This window comes from Magnolia sinica, chromosome 4, assembly GCF_029962835.1.
Source record: "Magnolia sinica isolate HGM2019 chromosome 4, MsV1, whole genome shotgun sequence".
In the NCBI taxonomy this organism is placed as follows: domain Eukaryota; kingdom Viridiplantae; phylum Streptophyta; class Magnoliopsida; order Magnoliales; family Magnoliaceae; genus Magnolia; species Magnolia sinica.
This window is the reverse complement of record NC_080576.1, coordinates 27,000,721-27,009,840: the sequence shown is the minus strand read 5'-3', so window position 1 is coordinate 27,009,840 and position 9,120 is coordinate 27,000,721. Positions and strand designations below refer to the sequence as shown.

The 9,120-nt window shown below is 41.4% G+C and overlaps 1 protein-coding gene across 1 annotated transcript; it reads right to left on the bottom strand.

The window, feature by feature from the left end:
- Nucleotides 1-290: 290 nt before the first annotated feature.
- LOC131242867 (pyruvate kinase, cytosolic isozyme-like) lies at nucleotides 291-8,397 on the bottom strand. The gene is made up of 3 exons (XM_058241800.1): nucleotides 7,998-8,397; nucleotides 2,319-2,780; nucleotides 291-1,318 (listed from the first exon to the last, which is right to left on the bottom strand). The coding sequence occupies exons 1-3, from the start codon at nucleotides 8,253-8,255 to the stop codon at nucleotides 506-508; spliced, it is 1,533 nt and encodes a 510-aa protein (XP_058097783.1). The 5' UTR covers nucleotides 8,256-8,397; the 3' UTR covers nucleotides 291-505.
- Nucleotides 8,398-9,120: the final 723 nt, after the last annotated feature.

Below are 9,120 nucleotides of genomic sequence, written 5' to 3'. Positions count from 1 at the left end.
AAAAAAAAGTTATTTATAATTGATCTTAAACCAAACAAACTTATCTGAATTAAGTTACTTATCCACTGCTGTAAGTAGCAAAAGTAACCTATTTGGTGGTATCCAAACGAACCCTAAATTTTTGCATATATACAATCCGCACGTGTGTTTGCCACGTGTTGCATATATACAATCCGCACGTGTTTGCCACGTGTACAGTGAGGTTGAATCTGCATGAAATTTCTTAGGACGTGCAAGAGAAAAAAGAAAAATGCAAGGATGCAACAAGAAAAACAGAAATAGAACCCCTATAAAGAAAGGAAGCTCTCTTCCATTGCAAGTCTCCGATACATAACCAAAATACTAACAAGACATGACCAACTCAGGCAAAGGCTACAAAGACGACTCTGAGCGTCGATGGAAATCCTTAAAACACGGCATTGATAAAGTTCACGTTAGAGGAGCGAAGAAAACGAGGAAAAGAATGCATATAGATGATATAGCCTGATGCAGCTCACCCCCTCGTTCATTTCACCAGGCAGATCTTTATGACGGAAGCTGCGCCAATGCGGTGCAGTGCCACGATTGCATCGCCCAGCTTGCACAGACCCCTCTCCATGGCTGACTTGAGGGCAGCTTCCAGGATCACCTCTGTCGACTCTGCATCCGTGGCCTTGGCAGAACCTTCTGCCAGTAGCGGGATCAAGCCTCGGTAAATCAGGCTGTGCCTCGCTGGTGTCTCATCACTGCATTTCCAGTCAAAAGAGTCCGTTGTCAGGACCGGGACCACGACCGAGAGGATCGGCACAGCTGGCCGGTACTTTGCAACTAGCTTAGCTGTAGTGCCGCCACGGGTCAGCACAACAATCAGTGTTGCCCTGGCCTTGTTGGCCGTACGAACAGCTGAGGAGGCAAGGCTCTCCAATGGGCTCATGGGCAGAGGCGTTGAACGTATCCTCTCCTTGAAGATGGCACCATAGTCGAGGGAGGACTCTGCCTCGATGCAGATGCGGGCCATGATCTTGACAGCCAGCTCGGGGTAGGCCCCAGCTGCACTTTCACCACTGAGCATGACGCAGTCAGTGCCATCAAGGACGGCATTGGCAACATCAGTGGCCTCAGCACGCGTTGGACGGGGGGACTTGATCATGGACTCGAGCATCTGGGTAGCGGTGACAACGGGCTTGCCCACAAGGTTGCATTTGTAGATCATCATCTTTTGAGCGAGGAAGATTTTCTCAACAGGGATCTCCATACCAAGATCTCCTCGAGCAACCATAAAAGAATCCGTCTCTCGTAGGATATCATCAAAGTTGATCACACCCTCCTGGTTCTCAACCTTCAGATTCAAACATCAACCAGAAAAAGGAGCATCTATTATAATGACTTTTCTGGAATGACCGCTAGATGAGCAGCTGCAAATCTACATGTACAGAAATAAATGCACACATACATGTAGAGACAAACAGACGTTCATGTCCGCATATGGATGTTTAAGTGTGAACAGGTGCACATCATGCATGCAAGCACACACAAACACAGATGGGTCTAGCTCCATGGTTCAGTGGTAGACAGACTATTTCAACACTGAGATCATGGGATCGAGTGCCCATGTGGTGTGGGTGTGGGTGTGTGGAAAAAAAAAAAGAAAAAAAAAAAAGACATACACAGACCACATATGGATGTGTCCGCACCTCTCTCCTATTGAGATTCCTGTAACAATCAGCAGGATCATGATGTGACTGTGAGGGGAGACATGATACTCTCATGCTACACGAGCTAGGCTGCTGCAACTTGGGTTCAAGTTCCTCAGGTCATGTTGGGGTTGGAAAACACCAACACAGTTTGAATTGGCTTTGGGTTTAGCAAATTCAGGATGGGTTGGGAATAATGACAGAGGAATTTGGCTTGGGTTTGGGTTGGAAACTGGGTTGGGTCCTCTTGAGGTCAGGTGAGGCTTGGGTTGACCCCCAACCCACCCCACCCCACCCCACCCGAGTCGCACCCCTATGATAAGCGCTTCACTTGGGTGTCCAAATTTCATGCAATATAAGTTGAATTGGTAGTGTATTAAGCATTCCTCGGCCAACATACATTTATATATTCGTGTGCATATTATCAGGGTGGATACTTGTGTGTCCTGTGAAATATCTGTATATGAACTGTTAGAAATTGGAGGAACAAGAGTGACTGTCAGCATACATGAGTATGAAGCTTCATATGTTCTTATGTGAGTGTTAGTGTGCACAATAAAAAAAGCTAGGTGTGCATGTATGCAATCTCTGCATGTTAACCATGAAACAGAGATTCCTAGAAGAGCTTTGGAAATGAAAACAAACCTTTGACATCAACTGGATGTGTTTTGCATGTGGTCCAAGAACCTTCCGCACATTAACAAGATCTGAGCCCTTGCGCACGAATGACAGAGCAATCATATCAATGTTGTTGGGCACGCCCCATAGCAAAATGTCCTCCTTATCCTTCTCTGTTAGAGTAGGGAGATCCACCACAACACCAGGAAGGTTAACATTCTTTCTCTCCCCAATGACAGCAGTGTTCTGGCAACGGCATTTCACAGTTCCACCTTCAGGGTCACAAGATAAAACAGAGAGTGTGATTGTGCCATCTGCACACAATATGGTATTTCCAGGCTTCAAGTCTATGGGAAGTTTCTTGTAGCTCATAGAAATCATTTTCTCGTCACCCTTGATGTTGTAATCAGTGGTTACTATAATTTCCTGACCCTCCTTTAGTTGGACTGGCTTTCCATCCTTGAGGAAGCCAGTGCGGATCTCAGGTCCCTGCAACAGCAACAAACAGTCATAATGGGCCATTAAGCAGAAATTATGAGGGGCTTTACAATAAAAAAAAAATTAATTAAACAAAGGGGTGCGAACCAGTGGTACCAGTACCACTGTAAGCTACAGTGATACTGGGCAGATGTGGGGCCCATGTGATGCATGCATAAAATCCCACATGGCCATCATATGCATCTGCACATGTTACCCCCAGAGCCCTAAAATCAGCTTATCTATGAATCAGGTGGACCACACAACCAAAAACAATTTGGGAGAGAATGTACTTAGTACACCCTTGATTTGCAGGGAGGGTCCATCATGTCGTATATTTGAAATCCAGGCCATTCAAACCATCTGTTCTGGATGAAGGGTCAGGGGCCAGCCTGAAAGTCAAGCTGTTTGAAATTTCAGGTGGGCCCCCTTGTGAATCGAGAGTTAGCATCCCCTCTCACATTGTTTTTGGTGTTGTGGCCCACTTGAGCATTGGATTAGGCTGATTTTTTGTAGGCAGAAGTAATATGAGGTGACACATCTGATGGATGGTTTGGTGGCTGTCAAACACCACATGAACTCACATCTACATGGTACCACCATAAGCTTAGGGTGGTAGAGTTCCATTCATGCCCGCCCCTAAAAAATTCAAGTAGCTTCACTCTAGGTGAGTAAATGAAGACTCAACAGGATGGAGTTTCGAGTTCTACTCATTTTCCTGATTTAATAAAGTAATGGCATAAGAAAAACAAGTACAGCAAGGCCTTATTTGGGATCAAGGAATGAGAATGTGAATTTGGTAAATCCATGAATGTGTCAAATTCATGGATTTGGGAAATTTCAGTCTATTGTTTGGAATCAAATTACTAATCCATGGATTAGGGGGGCACCTATTGCAGTGGTAGAGTATTTATTGCAAATGAGTTACTTTTTTTCTTGCTAAAAAGTCTCTCTATTTTGAGGATTTACCAAGTCTTTAGTTTTTGTGGGGATTTGGATTTGCCCCAAATCGATGCATTTATGGAGGTCTGGATTTGGAAATCCATCGATTTGGCATCTCGAACAAAAAACAAACAGGAGAGATTTAAAATGTGGATTTCACAAATCCATGCCTCCCTCACCCCAAAGCCCCTAAGTAGACTTTTAGAGCTCCAGCCAAAGGGATTTCTGAAATGCCATGCATAGGCTATTAAGGAGAGTCGATTTAACAGCTGAACTTAATACATTTTATATGCTTTCTGCCAAAGGTTGCAAGATCAATTGAATGAAGTGTACTGACAACCAGCCCATATGTTACATTCTTTAGCAAATACCGATTGGATAATCAAAGAAGGGTCAATTCAGTTATGGGCAGAGTACAATAGTAGCTGATAGATACTGATATTACTAGTATCTGTATTGTTGGAATTTATAGTAAAACAACACCTCATGAACCCTTTACAAACCAGCTGAGAACCAGAAAGGACACCAAAAGGTTTCTAGTTCAGACAGACCAGCCCGAACCAATTCAGTAAAAGAATATATATATTTAAAAAAAACTTATTGAAGTAAATAAATAAATAAATAAAGATGATGAAATAAAAGACTCAAAAGGAATGTTAGTAAACAGTAAAAGAATTATAATTCTGAAATTTAATCAGAAAGATGGGAAATGATGTGGTGATATGTGCTGTAATTTGGAAATCACCGCTTGCAACCAGCAGCTGTATTGTTGTGACGGCTGACTTGGTTTCAGTCACAAGAAATGTTTTTCATGTTTGTTTGTTTTTTTTTTTTTTTTTTGTTTTTTTTTTGCACAAAGAACAAAAGTAGCCATCGGTTCATTGAAAAGAATAGCTGGGAATAGCTGGCCGGTTATTACAAAGCTGGCCAACTAATTCAGTTTGTAACTAAGAAATGCCAATATGGGTACATGGTGCAAACGAGACTTCCTGACCTGCCTATTCTGGCCAACCATGTCCAACCAGCTGGTCTGGGTCCAGTTCTTAAAAACTTACCAAAACCCCCATCCCTTTAACTAGCATGAGGAGATGCATGATTCCTGCTGTACAATGAACTAATGACAAGATAAAGAAGCAAACACAGTATGACCAGTAGAATCTTCTGATGCATAGTTTTAGCATAGTAGCAGATTTACGTCAAAAGTTGCTGAAACACAAGCAGTTATGGTAAACCAATGGTAACTAGCATGAGCTAGTAACTGCTAAAAAACAGAAAAAACATGATATTAAGTGATGCAGGCCCACGGCCCACCTAGGTCCACTATAAGGCCCAGCAATGAGTAGGCCCACAGCTCACCATAGGGCCCATCGTATGCTGCCCTTTGGACTGTTTATTTACAGATTGGAGGCCTAAATCAAGAATTGCAATTCACTATTTTTTGCAAAGTATGGGAGCTGATTTTAAAATGTAATTGGAGATATGAGGGGGATGTGATAGAAGATATGAGAACGATTTAGAGATGTAGTTAAGATTATTTTATGTATTTTCTTTTACTATTATTAGGCTTCTACCATCTTAGGTAGATTAGATTAATTTGAAGTCAACTATGATTAATTTGAAACAAATCTCTAAGTTGGGGGGATTCTCATTAAAGATTCATTTAAGGTAATGTTCCATCCATGATGAGGGCCATCAAATCAATAGTTTGGATAGATTAACCATGGGCCCCATTACACATAAGTTCTAAATAGGGGAAGTTCCCTATTTGGAGCAAATGGTGAACTCAGCTTTAAAAGAAAACATATGAGAAATAATAGCAAGAAGCCCATCTGTTTTTCTTTCAGCAGCTTCACATACAGCCAGCTGAATTCAAACTCTCACATACAACCCTGTATTTCTGATTTAGGACAAGGTCAAGAACATCACATGGACGGCTAGGATCAAAAGAAATTAAGCTAGAAAGTTTGATCCAAGGGTCTAACATGCATTATAGCTGCTGATGGTCATAGCTTCGTGATCAATTATCCGTTTCTCTCATATAAGATGTTATTAGAAAGCTATTGGCCAGCTCTATGTCCTAACCAATACCAAAGGCAATTGGCCCTCGAGCATCTCCAAAATAAGGTCATTTTAGGGATTAAATTTGAGTTTTTAGTAAATTTTTAGTTAAGGTTTTTGATATTTTTATGGTGTTTTAGGGTTTGAAGAAGTCCAATTAAATTAAAAATCCTTGTTTGATTCATGAGAAAGGGTTTGAGTCAGTTTTGAGATCATTTACTATTTTTTAGAAAGTTTACTGGGATTTTAAATTTAAAAAAAAAAAATGCACTCACACCCCACACACACCCACACATTCACACCACACAGTGGAATTTCACCACAATGGGTACTCGTACCCATGACCTAGTGTTGAAACTCTTGTGAGTCTACCACTAGGGCATGAGTAAGGACCCTACTGGGAACATTTACTATTTCAGACAAGTTACGAATTTAGGTCTAGGGCTTATATAAGTCATATGAAAGGGTTTTGTAAACAAACTTTTCATTAATAATATCACTTTTATTTCTCTTTTTTTACAGCTTCCCCTCTCCTTACGGATTCAAGGGCTATTTTAAGAAGAAGATGATGATCTCCTCTTTTATCTACGAATCCGGTACATTATTTGGTATCAGAGCCACTATGTTAGTTTCCCACAAATATGTCACCTGTATAGGATATCTGAGCTGTGCAAAAGGTGGGGCCTGCCATGAGGATCAGCTAACGTGGAAATCAAGCCGGTCCGCTCATCGAATGGCCATGTAGTCAAAATCAGTGGACAACCAATGGTTTGACTCAATGTAAAGGTGTCCTACTCCTACCTGATGAGTGGAGTGGCCTAATATTTGCACTGGATGATCTTCATGATGGGGGGCACCTTTTTTACACCATGATATCCCACATGACATATTTAAACAAACGGGGTGTATATGGACATTCTCTGTATGAAGATATGCAATGTAAAGCTCAGAGTAAACTCAAGGAGAGGTTTGTTAGCCATCCCCCAAAACACCTTTATATGCAGCACATGCACCATTCCAGAAAGTATGTGGGACATCTGAGAGATGCATTAAGACGCCCCCCACAATGACGATATCCATACTCAAACATCAAGATGGTCACTCATGAGGCAGGCCCGCTGTTGATTAAAAAATAAATAAAAAATAGAAGATATTAAAAAACTTGCTAGTGGCCAACATTCAACATGCACGTGCGGCCCACCTGATGAATTGACTAGCGCGGTCCAATTTTATGTGAGACCATCTTCATGGTTGGATCACCCAATGCACCACTTTGATTTCTCACACCATATTCAAGTTGGCACCTGTGCTAAGACTAAAGGCGCATGTGGGGCTACAAAACCTCACTAACCAATAAACTAGTACACAAAGTGAAGAGCATAAGCTAAAGCAATCGCATAATCAAAAAGAAGAAAATAAAGAAAGATTCGTTCATTTTTAAAGCTTAATAAAGGAATCAAATTCATGGCAAAACAGAGCATATGCTAAAGAAAGAAAGAAATCCAACCCAATACTAATTGACAAAACTCCAATGGCCTTGACAACTTCTAGCCAGGCACATTTCGGAGCCACGAATAGTCGTATACAAGATCCAGACCATTCATCTGACATGCCCTCACATAATCAAAAAGAAGAAAATAAAGAAAGATTCGTTCATATTTAAAGCTTAATAAAGGAATCAAATTCATGGCAAAACAGAGCATATGCTAAAGAAAGAAAGAAATCCAACCCAATACTAATTGACAAAACTCCAATGGCCTTGACAACTTCTAGCCAGGCACATTCCGGAGCCACGAATAGTCGTATACAAGATCCAGACCATTCATCTGACATGCCCCACCATGGATGGGCCATTGCCCAGAAATCAGATCAATTCGACAGTCCTAATCATCCAACCAGATGGCCCTTTTCTAACTGAATGATGTCTAATGCTTATCAATAGTCCATTAGTAGGCCACAGGCCAATCCGATGATGACCGGTCCAGATCTCAAATACGTGTTCCACGTGTATGATCTCAGATCAAGCACACGGAATTCTGGGCGTCCATCAAGAGCACAGAAGATCTGCCCTTCGCAGAACGATAACGCTTCAGATTCTGGAAAATTCAAACTCAGTAGAAATTACAAATCTCAAAATAATAATAATAATAATAATAATAATAATAAATAACAATAATAATAATTTAAAAAAAAAAAAAAAAAAACGATAGAAAGGAACGAAGCACCGACCTTGGTATCGAGCATGACAGCGGACAGGATCTGGGCGTTCTGCATCGCGATCTTAAGATTATTCAACGTCTCCTGATGGTACTCGTGGGTCCCATGCGAGAAATTGAATCTGGCAACGTTCATCCCCGCCTTCAGGAGCTTCTCGAGCATCGGGACCGATCGAGATGCCGGGCCGATCGTGCAGACGATCTTCGTCTTCGGGATCCGGCCATCGTTCGGCAGCTCCTTCAAGATCCCCTCGATGTCGATGTTAGCCATCCCTCAAAAACCTAATTTCGATTGAAAACGGAAGATCTGCTCCTTCCAAATCCTAAAAGGGACAGATCAGAGAGAGAATTTTCTGCTGGAAACGTGCTGACAGAGAGCGATTTTAAGAGAGGGAGAAGAAGCGAGAAATGGGAGTACACTGAGAGCATATTCCAGGGGAGATATTTGATACTCTGGCAGCGTATGAAGCTTGATACGCAAGCACTCGGAAATGGTACATTTTGGGCATATTGAGTTAAACTACACCGAGTAAATATTGGAACCCACTGTTGCTAAGTTATGGTCCCGAATTCAGATTTTGTGAACAATTCTAATATCTGATTCGTGGACACTTGTTTTTTGAAATAGGACCAATGTATATTTGCATCTTTAACCGTCCGATAAATGTCCACCAATGTAATAGTCAGATCATCAAATAAGACCTTTTTTTTACTTCAGAAAATACATATAAGCTGAGATCCAAAATTTGGACAGTTAATTTGGTTGACTTGTATGGTACAAATGCAATTCCTTAGCAACTTTTAAATTAACGCGTATCATCCATCACGCACGGTCAGAGTATCAAAGCTTTCGTCGTTTTTTTTTTCTTCTTAATCGGTTGAAAAGGAAATATTTCTGACTTAAAAAAAAAAAATGGTAGAAGAAGAAAATTGCTTCTTATTTGGGGAGCGGACCGATTGCCTCTGACCGGGGCACAGAGAGTAACCGGTGATAAATCCACTCCGTCCATCTATTTTGAAAGACTATAGTCGACAGGATTCGCAAAATCAGGCAGATCCAAAACTTAGGATGGCCACAACAAACGAAAAAGTGGGAATGGAAACGTCCACCGTTGAAACCTTCCCGAAGGGGACAT

Bases quoted from the DNA above. Each gene is read 5' to 3' on its own strand.
- LOC131242867 (XM_058241800.1), bottom strand. From the start codon at position 8,255: ATGGCTAACATCGACATCGAGGGGATCTTGAAGGAGCTGCCGAACGAT. The intron at 2,781-7,997 runs GTCGGTGCTTCG...TTGCTGTTGCAG, and splicing joins CTGTCATGCTCGATACCAAG to GGACCTGAGATCCGCACTGG. The intron at 1,319-2,318 runs GTTTGTTTTCAT...TTGAATCTGAAG, and splicing joins ACATCCAGTTGATGTCAAAG to GTTGAGAACCAGGAGGGTGT.